We start from the raw sequence: 18,318 nt of genomic DNA, 5'->3' as shown, positions 1-18,318 counted from the left end.
TGTGAAATTCAGACTGAAACGACTGAAGAAACTTTGTTTTTTAATCTGTTATACCAAAGTTTGCGTATTTCAGTTTTTAAGGAGGGAGCATTTCAAAAACTCTTCCTTCATGGTGCATTCAAGGACATTATGAAGAGCAACATTTTAAAGCTGACAGCCAAAAAATAAAATAAAATAAAATAAAAAAAAAAAAATCACTGCTTCTGCACAAAATCCTAAGTCCAGTAGAAGAGCATTATGGGTAACTGTTGACAGTTGCTATTTTAAAAAAATCTTTGTATGGTGACTTTCAGCAGCTCCTTCACTTCTATTCTGCTTACAGTATAGAACATATCAGATCCACTGCCTGCAGAATCAGAGACGACAGACATTTAAGATTTCTGGATAATAATCTTATTGTCTGTAATAAAGTCAAATATCTTATTACAGATCAAATGACAGGTAATGGAGATATTTATAATGTATACACAAGCAAACATCCTCTTATGCAAGCTTAGTGCATGTATGGATAGAGTGAAGATTTCTCCTTTCAGAGAATACTGTTCACCAGCTGTATAAAGTTATCAGTTTATCTGTAGGCTGAATGCCTCTGAGATTATTTTAAGTTTAACAAGTATATGTATAACAAGTATATGACACTAGTAAATGTGTTTTATCATAGGAAAATAATCTGTATACATTTTATTTTTCATTTAGTATTTTATTTGAATTTCCTTTGTTTTTTTAGTTTGGGATGATTGAATCTGTAATAAAGATTGACTGATATTTAAATAAATGTTCAGATTTTTTATTTAAAAAAAAAAAAAAATTCCTAATTAATTTTTAAAAATCCTGCATTAGTCGAGCTCTTTTAAAAGCAACATTATGACCATAATTTCAGAGTTTTTAAAACTGCCCCATTTTGGATTTAGAAAAAAACATAACTACACAAACTGAACAATATTAAATATTTGAGTTACACATTTTAGGTCTGCTGATCTATATTTTCCAAGTGAAATGACATGAATTTAAATGAATTGTTTCCTGGAAGGAAGGCAAGAAAAATTAAATAAAAAGAAAAATGGTTGCAGAGCAAAGAATATGCGATTAGCAAGTTTAAACATGCAAAGCCACAAGCAACTTAATTTCAATGCAATGGAAGGCCAAACTAACAGACATGTTCTTTTGAAATAATCCCATGTTTCTCTTTAATACCTGGCAGATTACTATCTAATGAAGTTTAAAGGATTTTTCACTGCAGTTGCACCAAGTTCAGTGAAAGCTCACTGGAAGAAAACGGGATGGCACTCAGACGCACACTGACCACAAGCCAGGAAATGAGTCTGATGTTTCAAGATTTAAAAACAGCCATAAATGGGAATGGACAGCGATTTAAACAATGCAAAATGGGCCTACAGTCCCTACTCGATTTATTGGAGTTTGACAGCAATTCGTCATATGGCCTTTTCTTTTGCTAAGCTAATGTTCCAAGGTTTCATGTTGAAGCAGAAATTACTGAAGCTTGCCGTAGCGTGTGCATGCAGGGTTTGTTTTCACTCACTGAGCTGAGGAAAACTCAAAAGAACACAGACAGAATAAAGCTCCTGGACTAATAAAAAAAACAAAAACAAAAACAAATCGGAGGGTCTCATCCTGCAGGGTGACAGCAGACGAGTGCTGCTGGCCTCAGAGACCTAACATTTGGTGCTATCAAACACCTTGAGGGGCAGTGCAGAAACAAGCCGGGTACTCTGAGCCAGTTTTGCAAAACTGATTTATATTCCCTGTTAAAATTTAGGGGAAAAAAATAAATAAATAACCCCAATTATCAACAAGGGAGAGTTTAGAAAGCGCAGAATTTAAGGTCAAGCTGGACACTAAACATGCTCAGTGAGTGACAAAGGCGGCAATCTACTGTTGAAGGCATGATGAGGAAAAAGAGAGACTATGACATGACAACAGGCCCATGCAAAACGGCCCCTAGCCAGCCACACTTCCTTCAAACCCAGAATAGGCGACTCTTCCACTCTCAAATGAGGCAAAAACATAGCAATGGTTTGTTGTTGGCTGAGGGTATTATAGACTGGATGAGTTAGTATACTCTGGGGAAGTGAAGAGGCAGCCACAATGGAAAGGGCAGAGTTAACCGCCTCAAGCTGAGAAGGGGTAGGAGGAGGGTTGGGATGATACAGATCGAAGGGGGCACCTCCTCCTGAGACCCGCCCTGCTCTGAGTGTCCGCCCCCGTCCCCTACCCTCGAGAGTGATGGGGGGAATGATGCTGCTGCTGCTGCTGTGGTGGCTGTGATGCCGCCCTCCTCTTTCCTCTTTAGCCGCGGGCTCCCAGGGGGTGCGGTGGTGGTGCTGGGCGAGGCTAGGAGGATTGACGTTGAGGCTCAACTCTGCATCGGTTGAGTAGTCAAAACAATCTGGGAGTCAACAACACAGATGAGGAAATGCGTCGCTTTAGTAGCAGCAAGCTTCAATCAATTCGGGCCTCATCATGGGCACAGCAGGCCTAACAACTGCCTCTAAATTCATGGGTAGATTACAAGATTAGGAAAAATAGGAACGCAATCTTTTTTTTTTTTTTAAGAAACTACAGGCACCATTTTTCTCTTAAACCACAAACCTTCAACTGGTGAAACAAAAGCACTTAATAGACAGGACAAGCAAAAAAAAAAAAAAAGGCAATAAGGAGCAGTGAATGGCACAAACACTGCAACACAGACACTATATGAGCACAGTTGCATACAATCACTGATGTGAAACACCATTTAGATGACACTAATGGTGTAACTGTTGTACAGAGGAAACAGGTTTTCTTCTCACTGGAAAGGAAAAACACCAGAGAAGTCATTTTCTCACCAAATAGTTCCTTCTTGCGGGCTTTTATAGATCGGGAAAAAAAAGTAATAACCTGTAAGGTTACAGCTTAAATCATAACCATTCACTTTCTTCTCCAAACTATCCTCGGGTGTTAAGATAATTAATGAAGTTGATGAAAGAAAAAAAAAAAAAAAAAAGTAATCTACTCTGCTTCCACATTTACTTCCTGCACTGCAGCCTGGCTCACATTCCTGTGTGCAGCAGCCAAGATAGCAGAGTTTAGCCTCACCCTCTCTCTTCCAGCGGTGGCGTCGTATGGAGGCGGTGGTGATGGCTGAGATGGATATACGGCTAATGGTGGGTGTCACCTCCACCTGGAGCACTTTGCGCCCCCGCGGTTCATCGGGAGCACTTTCTGGCAGCGAGTTTTTCATGGCGTTCCCCAGCTGAAGTCGACACATGCACAGATGCAGATCAATAAACAATTAAACGCATAAAGCCAGAAGGTATTACAAGATTTAAAGCCAGGTTATGGTTCAAATTTGGGGACAGAAGGGGCTAATTAAAAAAAAAAAAAAAGGCAGATCAAAGTCATCATTTTACTACACGGTTTTTATTTTGACTCAGGATTTAATTATAGACAGGTGGGAATGTACCGCTATGCTGCAAGTCTTACCAGGAGAGGCTGGGAGTAAAGCTCCAGCTGGGCTCTGTACAGAATGTCCTCCAAAGCTTCTCGCCCCATCTCCCACTCTCCATTGTATCTGCACATCACAACACAAAACAAAAAAGCAAACACACACACACACACAAAAAAAAACGGCATTTAACAATGTCATGCTGCAAGCCTATTTGAGTAAACTGGAATGTCTCACAAGGTGCTTTGACGTCTGAGTCACATCCTCTAATCTATTATTAGTTATTTAGTAATGCCTGCAGCTACAGCGAGGGAGTGGTGGATAACTTGGGCACATATCCAGAAGGATTGCACTCTCTGTCACGCTGCTGAAATACTACAATATAGGGTGAATTTTTTCCTTGCTGTGGGAAAAAAGCTTTAAAAAATGCATTTAGAAATGCAAACTTTATGCAACACATAAATGGTTTTCACAGTTACTAACAGGATACTGTCACATTAATGGCTGCTAATTTGTGGAAATTCAATGATTTACAACAATGTGGGAATGGATGATCAAATTAAAACTGGAAATCAGCAAAGATTAAGCACTGGCCTTTTGGGCCATTGGTTAATTCTAACTTTGCAGAGCAAAATGCTACAAGATGCTACCTTGTATTCATATTTAATAAAGATAGACGAGAGCGGCAGCCACTAAAAAATAAAGTACTATACAAATAAAAAATTACAATTGCAAAAACACCCAGAAGTGGATGGCTGAACTCTTTGATCTGCTCCTACAAATGCAACAATCATGCAGGCAGGGAAAAATGCTCGGGGCTTCCTTTTAGACTAAAGATCAAAAAAAGGGGGATGAATGGGCCGGTAAAACAGACTCTCTGATGTTCAGCCTAAACACCACAAAGGAACATCTTTTCTGTTTGTGATGTTCTGATATTCCCCCGCACATTTTTACTCCCTCTCTTCATGTGGCATCACATTAGTGTAGCATTAGCGGCCATATTAACCTAAATCCCAGAGTGTCCTCAGTGTGTGCCAAGTGTGAAGCTTGGATTCATGTTCATCTGCCCTTCACATGAGTGAGAACTGAGGTGACCTATGGTAGGGATTACTAAAGAGGTTATTATTTTCTCTTTTCCAAAAACACACTCTCATACAGTCTGGTTTTTTTTGCCAAAAGCATCAACTGCTCCAATCTCCTGATTGCTGCTGTGCATTCTCATGGGGGGTGGGGGGTGGGGGTGAGGCAGAATGCATACTCATCTTCTCCCACCCTCTTTGCTGCAAAACTACTGCTCCTTAAAACTAGTGATTCCAGTCACCATCATATCAGGGGATCCATCTCTGAGGACTAGCTGTCATCGAGGAGCTATAATCAGCTTTGCAATGACTGTCCTCGTAGGGGACGAAATCACCTGCTCCCACAATGCACTGCTGATGTAATCGGTCTCTGCAGAGGGAAGCTTCTGCCCTTGGTGAAGCACAAGCATATGCTGTGAGGAGAATTTCTACAGCAGCTCACAGCAAACTAGAATCAAGACAAGCCTCATTAGTGATGTCCCACAGTGGCAAAAAAAGACATTATGTTATGCTGCTCATAACACTCAAAAAATGTGTGTGCAAAAAGTATGTAGAATGGCAGCTTCATTTACACCACTCACTCACTTTGGCCTGTCCAGCTTGAAACTGCTCTCATAGCAGCGAGTCAGCTCTGGTTCAGGAGGCAGTGCAAGTTGTCTACTAATTGGAAGGTGAATCATTTGATGTTGGAAAAGGTCATAAAGTAGTTATGTAGAACAGACATATGGGTTTGTCTACTAATCAGAGGGTTAGTGGTTCAATCCCCAGCTCCCCCAGTAAGCACACTGAAATGCCTTTGGGCCTGAAGCTGAACCCCAAACTGAACCAGATACATCCATCCTTCATGAAGTTCAATCAAAACTGATTTTGGCTGTGGCAGGCAGCCAAAGAGCTCTAAACCCACTACTTACTCAATACCAAACAGCATACAGACTCCCTTAGAGATGAGCTGCTGAACACAGCATTGCCCAAAAATAGATAAAAATTCTCCAGATGCTCAGAGACACAACTCCAAATAAGTGATAATGCTCCTCTATAACTGCTGCATGTGTGTATAACATGTAATATATGACGATGCATCAGAACTTGTTTCTGCAGCCCTGGAGCTGGTAAGAAAGCATTTTCTGCCGCTTTAAAGACACATACATGGCATGATAAACTGCAGTCAGCATCTGCACCATGAACTCAGGGTCCAGCAGCACTCGGTTACAAGGTTCCCTCCAAAGCTTCTGCTGCTGTCGAGGGAAGCCGCATACACACAACCTGGAAAAAGAGATATTTACTGGTTAAACAATGAACCCTTTTCTCTGCGGAAAGCACAGATCAGATCAGGTGAGGCTAAATGGGAAGAACAACTAAAGGAAACATCAGACACTTCCTGAGGAAACACATCAAACAGTGAGCGAGGGGAACAAAATTTTAACTTCTTGAGACTTGTAGAGGTCGGGCAAGGTCAGTCAGCAGGGCGTTCAAGACTTTACTGTGAGGCTAAACTGAAAGAGTGAATGTTGTTCTTGTGCTCTGAAGTCTTCACAGTCACAGTTTGCCATCTGTCTAGACTGAGCTTGCTTCAGGCGTCGTCTGTCTGTCCGCTCACAGAAGCGATTCATATCCAGAATTGTCTACACGCTGTGGCGAAAAAAAATCATTGGGTGGTGGCTCCACTAAAGGAGATTCATATTGTAAATTCCACAGTCTATACCAAGATCAGTGTATGGCTACAGGGTAGACTGAGGCAATTTAATCTTAATTTCTGGAAAGTAGGGAATATAAAAAATTTATGATTGGAGAAGCTGGTTATTACTAGGGTGGAGAAAGGAGAAAACAAAGAAGACTTGAATGGTTTTCTTACCGTGAGCTCATCCTACAGACCGACTGATAGGAAGAAAGGGGCATGTAGACCACAGCAGAGTTGTAGCAGAGCATGAGGAAACACAGCACCTCAAACCTGCAACCACAACAGTCTCTATGTAGGGTCTAATAAACTTAGTCAAAAAAGTAAAAAAAAAAAAAGAAGAAAAAAATATCACTTTTAAATCAATATCATACCTTTAGAGCATGACAGTTATACTGAGGACAATTATGCAGTGTTGCTCAAGCAATTTATCAACTCTATGAAGTGTTAAGCAGTCTGCTTGCCTAAGCACTTTTGTGCACTGTCAGCCAGTGTGCTGTTTGTAGATGCATGGCTTAATATACTGCAGTAATCATCTTAAGCTCTCCACAGACTTCTTATCAGTGATGCAGAATCAGGACAAAAGAAAGATGACACTAAAGATTTAAGTCAGCTTGAACTCACAGACGATAGTATACTTGTTGCTGTGGGTTCACCCTGCAAAGTAAGTTTATTTTTAAAATATCTGGCAAAAGCATTTTGCGTAACTCTGGAGCTCTGGCAGACGAGCACCAAGATTATGGTATCTTGTGGATGCTAGAGCCACTACGGACAAGTAGTCACATGAGCAGTTGGAGCATGCTAATTTAGCGCCTCATGGAAACAAACAATTGTCAGTCACAAAGCCTGGCTTCACCCTCTGATGGCAAAATTTACAACACTAGGAGCCGTGTGGTTCCTTGCATACTTGCATTAAAGTAAAAACAACCCCACTGGCATAAAGCTAGGATTATGGTTGGTTAAGGGCTGAACGCAGGTGAACGAGGAAGGGTGGATCTTAATCAATGTGATTTTCAGGTCTGCAGAACCCATGGGTGAGATTTGGGAAATGCTGAATGTGTGACAACTATACAGCCAGAAAAATACTATTATTAATTTTATTAATGATGTCACTGAAAAGGGACTTTGAATCTGTGCTTCTCATGGGCACAGCTACCCGATAACAAAAGAGGAGATGATTTGTTTCTTCTGTAAGGAAACACCACAGAGAAGAAGGGTAAGCTCTGTGGGAGAAAGCGCTCATTCGGCTGGAGGTATGGCGAAGGCTGATTAAGCCCGCTTCTAAGTATGACAACAAACCACAGAAAGGAAACTTTTTGTTGGTGAATTATTTACTGTAGAACATTTCCACCACGACGACTCATCTGTGAGCCTCTGTGTTACTGAAAAGAGCTCTGAGGGATCTGAGGTGGCTAAGTTACCACAACATCCACTGTTTGAGTGTTGGTAAAAAAAACAAAAAAACACACTGGCACTCAAATGAAATCAAAACAAAACTCTCTCTGTGATATTATTAGCTTTCAGCTTCCATAGAGCATACTTTATTTCTTCAAGTGCATGCTGATGGAGGACAAGCAGGAGAAAGTCCTTGAATGTAAGGGGCATAACAGACTCCGTGTGCAGGCGGATATAAATGGCTTGGCGGTATATCATCAGCAGCAGTGAGCCAGCACCTCTCAGGAGCTTTGGGCTTTCTTCTCATAAACACTATCTCACACCCAGCGCAACAAATGGATTTCCAGATATGCTAAGAGGCTTGGCCCTGCTAAAATCCGTTCAGTATATTTATGATGCTCTGTGTTTATGGTAACCGGGGGGCCACCCTGCTTTGGACAACATAAAAGAGGACCAGTGTTATCTGTGCTGCCCCTACATCAGCCCTGATAGCTCAGATATGACTGTCTCTGCATATATGTCTAGGGTGTTTATGTAACTCTGCTCATTTGAAGTACAGAAAATAATTTTTCTGGAAGGATTTGTGGCGCGCCTCGTTACTATGCTAAGATTATTATTCAACCACAGCAGCACAAAATATTTTAGAGCCAAAAAAGCTTTCAGAGCTGCCGAGGCTGGCCAGAGGAGGCTGAAGGGTTATGATCTGATCATCTGCAAAAGGTTTTATAGATGAAGTACAGTAAAATAAATTATTTATTATGTAAACAAATACAATAAATAAATAAGAAGCAATGACATCCAAAAGGTCAAACTTAGATTATGATGATGCGACATGTTTGCTGACACTGACTGATCTGCAGCGATGTCACCGCCCCAAAGGAACAAATAAAGAGCTCAGTGTGTATAAACTGCAGCTATCAAATGTCATAATCTAAATCAGTACCTGTTCTGTGCAGTGAAGGTCTCTCTCTGAGGATGGAGGCCGCTGTACACCACTCTGATCAGGTCATGTTGACAGAGAGCTCCCTCTGTCAGTGCCATAGACCCCAGGCTAGAAGGCTACAAAGGAAAAACACAGGTAATTCAACACTTCCCTGCCATGGTACCTTTATAACATCACAGTACGTGAGCTTGATTAACTAACCAGGCCCTTTGCTTTGTTTAGATGGTAAAACTATAATGATTAGTGTTCACATTTTATTAAAATGGAATATTTCTGCTGGACCTCCAGTCGGTCCTCACCTTAGACTTCATCCCTGTAACTGACAGCAACTCAGCTTTGTAGAACTAATTCTTCAGCTTTCAAGCTTGGAAATGTAAAGTTTTTAGTCAATAACTTGCTGACTTTACAACTCTTCATCATCCATCTGTTACAATTTTCCTGTACTTTCTATAAAATAATTAATCCAACATAAAGGTCATAATGCTACTATTCAAGTCTCCATGTTCTTAAAGGGATTCTACATACCTAAACTGACAGGTGAGGGTTTTATAGTGTTGGAGGAGCCACTTACATGAGCATTACATTTAAATAAAAAGAAAAGAAAAAAAAAAAAAAAAAAAAGACACTTGCTGTGTGGATCTGCTGTGCAGTTTTTCTGACCACAACCCAGAGCCATCAACCTCCATTAAAAAACATTAATTAGCATGTCATGTGACTTTCAACATCATTTTGTGTGTTTGGCACTCTGACCTCTATATAGCCTGACAATTCCAATCTCCTATTGTAATCCCTGCCATGTTATGGATTTTTTTTTATTTCTCTATGTTACAGTGAGCATCACATATAAACTAAATAATCTAGGTGTATTTTACCGCCCTGCTTTGTGTCAATCCAAAGACAGAATCTAAGATATTGAGGCTAATGTGCAAAGTCACCTTCAATCTTCATGTGAAATAGAAAGAGGAAGAAGTAATGGTTGAGCGCTTGACCTCTCTGACTATGTCCAAGTGAGGATGTGACACAAGGCCATTTTATTCTGATGGTGTGCAGAGCAAAAGTCACCTCTAAATTGAATTGATATTCTGTCGTAGGAATACTGTGTGAGTCTGAGGAGAGGAGGCGAGGCAGTGGGGCTGAAAAAACAAAACAAAAAGAGAGACAGTGGAATGTATGCTAATGCTGGAGGCCAAGGGATAAGGCCACGTGACGTGCAGAGCCTTACTACAGCTGAGGAAGCTTGTTGTGATTCACTCACACATACTCGTTCACACACACACACACACACACACACACACACACACACACACACACACACACACACACACACACACACACACACACACACACACAACCCCTCTCCTCCAGCATCCATGCTTTCTTCACTCTCTCAGCACGGAGCATAGAGCCTTTCAAGCTTATAATTACAGTGATAAATCGCCCTCAGCGCACGCCACACACTGAAGTCTCACCAAAAGTCATGCACACACAACACGGAGACGAGCACCTACTGAAGGCTGTCACTCTGCATGGAAATATTCAATCTGTGCTTTGGGCAGTAAAAAAGGCCCCAAAATCTGGCTATCAGCCCTCAGTAAACAGTCAGTATGTCCTTTAAAACCCCTTGCTAATGGAATTCCAGGTCAAAGCAACAGTCAATACTGTGGTCTGTTTTAACAGACAGGTCAGAGGTTGCACAAAGCCAGCATGATTGCGACAGCAACTCAAAGAGAATCAAACACAAAGTGAATGAAAGTCGAAGTGCTCTTATTTTAAAATCAAAGAAATCGACATATACACAGATTGTTAAAACTTTTTCTTATTAGATTATTGAAAGACACAGATCTGGCAGAGAGTGACTAACACACACACACAGACAGCTAACCCCTCAAGGTGAAGTTAATGAAAATAGACCTCCTGCAGTCCTGGGATGTTGAGGAGCTGCCACCTTCTAAATAACCACTTAACTGAGTCCCTCTGCCACTCATAGTGTTGCAGTAAAGATGACACCGTAAAAGGAAGGCGCTAGACAGAACAACCAGGAGTCTTACCTCATGATATATCGATGGTTTGGAGAGAGATGGAATAGTGAAGGAGAGGAGCTTGCTGTTGCCATCTTTGTCCACAATTTCCTGCAAAACCGAAGAGACAGAAAAGCTGAGTTACAGAAGGAATGCAGGGCTGTATTTAAAACAGTGGATTTCAAACTGTGGAGTGTGGCTGCACACAGCCAATGCAGATTTGAGAAACTCTATTTAAGAATAGCCTGGTACACAGTTTGCAAGGACTTGAGCTTTGTAATATGGCACGTTATCCTGCTGGAAGCATCCATCAGAAGCTGGATACACTCTGGTGATAAAGGGATGGACAATAGGCTGTGGCATGCTCACCTGATACTCAGGGGACCAAAGTATGCCAAGAAAATATCCCCAGATAATCTTCTATTGTCTAATTTTGGTGAGCCTGTGTGAATTGTAGCCTCAGTTTCCAGTTTTTAGCTGACAGAAGTGGCACCCAGTATGATCTTCTGCTGGTGTAGCCCATCTGTTTCAATGTTCAACATGTTGTATGTTCAGAGATGCTATTCTGCATACCTTGGTTGTAACAGTTTGACCATTCTCCTCTGACCTCTGGCATCAACAAGGCATTTTCACCCAGCTGACTGGTTCAAAAAGAGAAAAAATATCCATTCTCTGTAAACCGTAAAGATGGTTGTGTGGGGAAATCCCAGCAGATCAGCAGTTTCTCAAATACTCAGACCAAACCATCTGGTCCTAACAACCATAAAACATTCAAAGTCACTTTAATCACCTTTCTTCCACATTTTGATGCTCGGTTTGGACTTCAGCAGGTCATCTTCTTCATGTCTACATGACTAAATGCATCGAGTTGCAGGCATGTGATTGGTTGACTAGATATTTGTGAGCAGTTGAACAGGTATACTTAATAAACACTCATCAGCCCCTTCTTTAAGTTTGTGAATGTGATTTTTTTTCTTTATTATCTGTAAAGGGCAAACATTTATCAGTACTCCTGTAGGACTGTCTATCCTGCTGGTACATACTATTGACTGCGGCAGATTAAATGTCACTGCCAGAACCATCGCCACTCAATTCCAATTTTACACTGTGATGCGTAACACAAAGATTAATGCTTCCCTGAAAATGATGCAATTTCTAAAAGTAATACCTGATTATCTGTATTTCAGCATCTGTACAGCTGAGCATTTTTTATTTCCCAGAAAGAACTTGCTGATTTACCCTGCAATCCAATTATGAGTAGCTGAATTGGATGCAAGTAGCTATTACATGTGAGCATGACAGACATTGTTAACTGAATGAGAAAAGTTGAGATAATTGTGTTTTCTCATTTCGGTTTTCTTTCTCTTCCCTCCACAAAAGCTAATCAAAGTGGTGATCTTTATTTTCTGGCGTTCATGCTCAGATTTTGGCACCAAATGCTTAATCTTTTTTATCTGCACCTCTCCTTGAATTTGTTGTTGATTCAAGCTTTGGTCTGCCCTTCACTGCCTAAAAGTACATCTCTGAATATCTGAGGCTGTTTATCAGGGAGAAGTCATCGCTGAAGACAGGCAAGAGGTCTATGAGCATGAGCGGTACATACCTGTGTGTGCATGTGTGTGGTGAGTGGTATAGACAGAGGGATGAATTATGCATAGATATACCCTTAGCTCTGCTGGCTGTCATGGAGCTCTTTCTATTGATATCTCAAGCTCTTAGCACATTTCCCCAGGGATGTTTCCTGGTGATGCAATCTATCTGCACTCTTCCCATTATCCAGGGTTTTCCCTGTAGGTCGGCTTTCAAGTTCACAGACGTACGACCTTAATGTCCCATTGTATTATATCTAAAGCACCTGTGATTTCGATTAAAAAACAAAAAAAAAAAAACTTTTTCCACATTCCCACCCATTTAAATTCATCTTAATGGTTGTGAAAAGCTCAAAATATATAATGCAGTAACTACCTATAATCATTCATATCAACCTTTAATAGTCTTTATGCCAATGAACATATTGGCATAAAATCTGGATCAAGGAACCTTTTTAAGGATTTTGACATTTGGCATCATATCTTCACCAAACAAAATTTGAAATGAGAACACCTGGGAGACATCATGTTGATATTCTCAGCACTACAAACAATCCAGATTCATTCAGAAGCTTTAGCCTGGGCAGAGGTATGACTTTCTGGATTTATGTTGCTGTGAGAGCAATTCTCAAACTGAAACCAGGACACCTAATAAATAGTACACAAAACTGAGGGAAAAAAAGGCTAGCAGCAAACAAAAGATCTTGGTTAAGTAGTTATCAGATGTGAAGGGTTTAACAGCAGGAAACTGGACACTGCAGCCACCCTTGCTCCTTTTTTGAGATGGAGCGTAGTCCCGATTCAGAATTTTGACAGTCAAATCAGATTTGGCAGTTCACTAAGAAGATTTGAATATTCGTTGGTTTTTTTTTTGTGTGTGTGTGTCGGGATACCACATGGATTTGTTGGACTAATGATCCAGGAAGCACTTCAAACATTTCTATTAAAGCTCTTTAAGCCTAACTTTTATATTACTTTTTATAATTAGCAAATGAGTCACAAACAAACGGAAAACAAAAAGTTAACAGCATCACCCTCTAAGAAACAACTGAAACCTCTATCCAGTTGCAGCAACTGTATCACCTCTACTGACATGCACTCTAACACTACAGTCACACAATTGACCTGATTATCCATAAGGTCACGTTCAAGGCCGGTAACAAAAGCATCACTCTGTTGCTGTCAGGGTCAGTTACTGAGCAGAGACCCTGCATCTGAAGGCACACTTTATGTGGACAATCCTCACAGTCACAGTGTCTCTAACACCTCATGGGTACGTTTGCACATAATCTGTGTATAGGACATGCTAAATATCCAATATGGAGAAAAGAATGATACGATATATGATTTTTTTCCAGTTTACTATAGTTCTTACGAGTTAAGTTGATAAATTAAAACTACAAATGAAATGGTATCGTAGAACGTATATGCTCCTAAGAAAAAATAAAAGTCATGTCATGTCACCCAGAATGGTTGACACCTACCAGGTTATAGATGCCCAAGAGCAGGGCCTCGATGCAGCCATTGCTCTGGCGATCCCTGCTGGCAGTGATGCGCAGATAAACCCAGACCAGCTCGGGCAGGAACTGCAGGGTGAAACGTCGCAAGCGGTCTTCGGAGCTGCGGTACAGCTCGAACAGCTGGTGGCACACAGGCTCCAAGAGCTGGATCACAGATGGAAACAAGTAAATGCAAATTAACAAATTAACACAGGGTCTGACACCTTACTGGAATTTTACACCACGCTTGTTAGGTTCTTCTAATAAGGCAGTAAACAGAACTAAATGTGGAAACTGAAGTTTATTTTTCTGTATATAGAGTGTTTAATTCATTCATACTTAACCTTAATATCAATCTAATAAAACCCGTCATCTATATCTTTAACAAATGGATAAATAAAAAAAATAATGGTCATACTATCCACAACTGTGCTATCTAACAAGATTTGTTTTCAAATATGCAAAATGTAATAATGATAATGATCAGCTCTGTATAATTCTGATTTGCGAGAGTATCCTCCTCTACCTGCTGTTCAGACCTTGTGTCTGTGAGGGGCAGCCAGTAAAATGAAAGCTGGCTTCAAGCTTTGAGTTAAAAAAGGAGCATAATAGGTCCACTTGACAATTAAATTCATAGAAATGTCTAAGGTAACAGAAAAAAAAAAAAAAAAAGACATGTATAGGATGACTACTATAAACTGTTCTCTCTCACATGCCTCAGCGGCAGCCTTTTTAATAGCTTGCAGGAATGCACTGACAGAGATCTCATTTCAAAATATGAATGAACACCATCGTGAACGTAGCACATCAGAATGGACAGATGGAGGGAAAGTCTTGCTTCCAGTCAATAGTGGGAGGTGCACAGAAGCAGAGGGGATAATTCACTACAATGAAAGCCTTGGCAGATGTAGTCTCAGGGAAGGCCAGATGAGCCACAGCATTTATATTCTCCAGGGGTCAGTGTGAGTGAATGCCCACACAGCACTCCTGTGTAAGTGTGTTGTACTAGGACTGACCGGGAAAAAAGGCGGCAAAGCGCTAATGAACTTGGCAAGGCGTTTGCCCTTCATGTGCCCGGCTTTAAAAAAAAAAAAAAAACATGCAAAACTCAAGCCCACTTTGCATGCACTCTTTCCTGTACTTTATCTCACACACACAGACATGCATACACTCCTCAATCACTTGTGTCATCATTAATGGGATTGTGCAGCTAGACTGACAGCACTAATGGAATTTAGATCCCTGGTTGCTTGACACTCAAATTTGACCGTGAATTCGAGGTGAAAACGAGGGCAGAAAGAACTGGAGGCACCAAGTGTATCATTAGACTCAAATTAAAGTCCTTTCTCATTGACTGCCTCAGGCCTTTGCTTAGAAACTGTGTCATTAGGTCCTTTAATGTAAAAAAATAAATAAATACTGGTGTGGTTGTGCAGGTGCAGGAAACATCTGTTCAGTCAGAAAAACAGACACTGAGGTGCTTGTGCACTGCGGTAACTGAGCATGTGCCTTTTTTTTTTTCAGCTTTGGCTGCAGATACTTTAGTTTGTTTGGCACAGCGCTGCATGTGTTGGGCATACAGGGAACACAGTGTACTGTCTCACAGGTAACGTGGATGGCACTGTCACTGTGCCTGTCCATCATAACAACAACAGAGTGTTCTGGTGCGCGTGCACGTCCACCCTGCAGACACAGTTGTGTGTCAGTTTCTTGCTCAGTGCCAACTGAAGCAACATCATGAGTCACAAGCAGCACATTTCCTTGAGCTAAAACCATCCATGTGCATGTGTGTGTCCTCTGTGTATCACCTCGTTGTTGGGGTCCTGGATGACTCTGTAGAGAGCTGGGACCAAGGACTTCTTTAGATGAAGGCTGCCGGCGTAGCTGGGGATGTGGGTTTCTGGTAAGGACTGGAGCAAGAAGACACAGAAAAGACTGCTGAGTGGTGTAAACTATTTTTTACATCTATGCATATGGCTGTGTGTAATTCTCCCTGGCATTCTGTGTTCAAATGTTTCACAGCAGACAGTGACTTGACAGTGTGTCAGCATGAACTATATCACAACCCTCAAAAATACATGGACTTCATCCAACATTTATATTTTTTATTCAGTCTCCCCAGTTTCTATTGTGACATGTGAGCAGTGCCTTGATTAAAAGGAAGCATCAAAAAAAGACTTGAAAAGACTGTCAAATTCACTGACTGGGAAAGTCAATGTGGTAGGCAAAGTAAAAGAGAAAGCTTTTGGGAAAATATAACTTTTTGATAAAAATGACTCTGAACCTAACAGATTGATGATGTCTGACATCCTCAGGACATCCTGGGGTGAAATCCTTCAAACGGTCACGATCGTGTTTTGTCTGCAGATGACAGACGGCAGCTATAGCCTCTCAGCGTGAGAGTATGATCACTTTGAGGGCAGAACACAATGTGCCCGGTCTGCACCACCATGACTCATACCAATTTATTCTCATCTCCCTTCTTTTCCCTAGTTCAGAGATTTTTGCTGTCTTGCTCCATCCCTCCTAATGTACTGCACAGTAATTCCTTCTCTTCACTTTTGTACGTTTGTGTTTTGCAAATGTGCTGAATAGAGTTATGTAGATTTATGATTGCCAAGGTGACAGATACTTTGTGTCTGTATTACCTGAGGGTTCTTAGGAGCAACTATCTGACCCAGAATCTGCTGGTGTCCTTCTACCGTTGCTGTGTAGAGAGCATCCTGACCTACTGTCTGTGCGTGTGGTTCAACAGCTGCACAGCAGCAGACAGGAAAACACTCCAGCGAATCATCAACACGGCTCAAAAGATCATAGGCTGTCCCCTGCCCTCCCTCCAGGAACTGTTCAATGCCCGCTGCCAGAGGAGGGCACAGAACATCCTCCAGGACCCCTCACACCCTGGACACTCCTTGTTTCAGCTACTGCCATCAGGCAGACGTTTCAGGACAATGAAGGCCAGAACAAACAGACTGAGGAACAGCTTTTATGCCAGGGCTATCATTGAACTGAACTCTGTGTGGTTTGGACAGTGATGTGGGGTGGTAGTGCTGACTGTGTGCGTGCGTTGGTGTGTGTATTGGGGCTAGATTCGTCTTAATTTACTATTGTGCACTGTATTTTAGTAATCATTTTTATCACTCATATTTTTATTATTTTATTATTTATTGTCTGAGGCACCTAGAAAGGAATGCATTTTAAATTTCGTTGTGCAACTTCTGTGTACAATGACAATAAAGATTCTGATTCTGATTCTGATTCTATTACAAGTTTTAACAGGTGTACTGTACAAAGCACACTGCTTATAAGGAAACATTCATATTCCTGCTTCATATAATGAGAAAGAGAAGTAACATAAGAGTTACTCAAGAGTAAAGCAAAATATACTACTCATTAATTACATTAGTGTCCATTTACAAGTATCTTCACAGGTGAATCTTGAGAGTATAGGGCTGAAATGGGGCTGATATGTCCTTGGCAAACAGTGAATGAAATGACATTTACTGACTGCAGCGGCTGGAGTTTTGCCACATGAATTATGGAATTGTGCGTTGGCTAGTTTGACAACAGTGTAATAAAGACTCTCAGAGGCTCTGAAATATCTATTTTTCTTTATAATGAAGATTTGGTAATTGATTTTTGCATCATTCTAAAAATCACGACTTCCGTTTAAATTCTATCAAGTGTTCAGATGCACTGCTAAAGCTAATATTCCCCTTCTGTCACAATGCAACTGAGCTTCAATCTATATTTGACAAGCAGCATTGTGCCATGCATACAAACTTAGGCTGACATTCAGAAACCGCAGACTGGCAAACAACCAGCAGCGGGAAACCTACTGTTAGCACTTCACTGTTAATGAGCACATGAAATTGCTTTTAAAATAAGGATATAAGGCAGGAACAGCAACTCTTGCGCTGTTCTTGTACAAAAACCAATTGATTATTGAAACCTGAATAATGCCATAATTTGCATGCTTGAAAAAAAAAAAAATTCAGTGAAAACAGAGAGAATGTGAAAAATGACTGATTATGCGACAGAGGGTACCTACTTGTGAAATGGAAGAACAAAACATGCTTCGAGTACAGTTTGTGTAGTACAGAGAGGCCACGCTGATTAAACACAGCTGACAATGGGCCTTACTTGCCCCGGGCTGGCCACAGTTCTTGCTTGCATTCACTAAATTTAATTAGAGTTTACAAAGGACTGAAATGTTAATAAGATGACAGGCACACACAGAGTTTTACACAACGCTCTTCACCACAGCTGTTACACACAGTGCGCCGTTTCTCTGGGAAAAGAAAAAAAAAAAAAAGCCTCCAGGAGTAGATTTCATAGTTGTGACTCATGAATGAGAGCAGCAAAAAGGAGGGACCTTTACCTTGAATTCTGAGAGCCATTCTTCGACAACCCCGCGCTCTGAGCCCAGCATCTTCCTCAGAGACACCCCCCCTTTGGCTGCCTGGAAGGACCAACAGAGGCAGAGAAAGAGGGGAGATGGTGAATACAGTAATGGGAAAGGAGAGCAGAGGAGAGAGAAAGGAAAACAGAGGAGGAGAATGCAGAAAGCAAGGTCAACATCAATGTTATTTATACAACACATTTCATTACACAAACTCTGTGTGCTTTTCAAAAAACATAAAAATATTTTTAAAAAAAAACAAACAAACTATGT

The 18,318-nt window shown here is 41.0% G+C and overlaps 1 protein-coding gene across 4 annotated transcripts in view; it reads right to left on the bottom strand.

The window, feature by feature from the left end:
* Window positions 1–822: 822 nt before the first annotated feature.
* LOC115800069 (protein FAM126B-like) overlaps window positions 823–18,318 on the bottom strand; it is a 42,559-nt gene continuing 25,063 nt past the window's right edge. Inside the window, exons 3-13 of one of the 4 annotated variants that reach the window (XR_004021636.1) lie at window positions 18,025–18,105; window positions 15,452–15,553; window positions 13,629–13,808; window positions 10,586–10,666; window positions 8,538–8,653; window positions 6,377–6,472; window positions 5,671–5,787; window positions 3,484–3,571; window positions 3,010–3,253; window positions 2,847–2,977; window positions 2,362–2,407 (exon numbers count right to left, since the gene is read on the bottom strand). Coding sequence is in view for 3 of the 4 variants with exons in the window: in XM_030757321.1 (XP_030613181.1) it covers window positions 1,857–2,407; window positions 3,097–3,253; window positions 3,484–3,571; window positions 5,671–5,787; window positions 6,377–6,472; window positions 8,538–8,653; window positions 10,586–10,666; window positions 13,629–13,808; window positions 15,452–15,553; window positions 18,025–18,075 (1,539 nt within the window). In the remaining variant the exon portion in view is untranslated. Of the gene's footprint in view, window positions 2,408–2,846; window positions 3,254–3,483; window positions 3,572–5,670; window positions 5,788–6,376; window positions 6,473–8,537; window positions 8,654–10,585; window positions 10,667–13,628; window positions 13,809–15,451; window positions 15,554–18,024; window positions 18,106–18,318 lie in introns of all 4 variants that reach the window. The other 3 variants (XM_030757321.1, XM_030757323.1, XM_030757322.1) reach the window with 3 other exon arrangements.

Source organism: Archocentrus centrarchus, chromosome 21 (genome assembly GCF_007364275.1).
Source record: "Archocentrus centrarchus isolate MPI-CPG fArcCen1 chromosome 21, fArcCen1, whole genome shotgun sequence".
Lineage (NCBI taxonomy): Eukaryota > Metazoa > Chordata > Actinopteri > Cichliformes > Cichlidae > Archocentrus > Archocentrus centrarchus.
The sequence above is the reverse complement of the archived record's forward strand: the minus strand, read 5'-3'. Positions and strand labels throughout refer to the sequence as shown.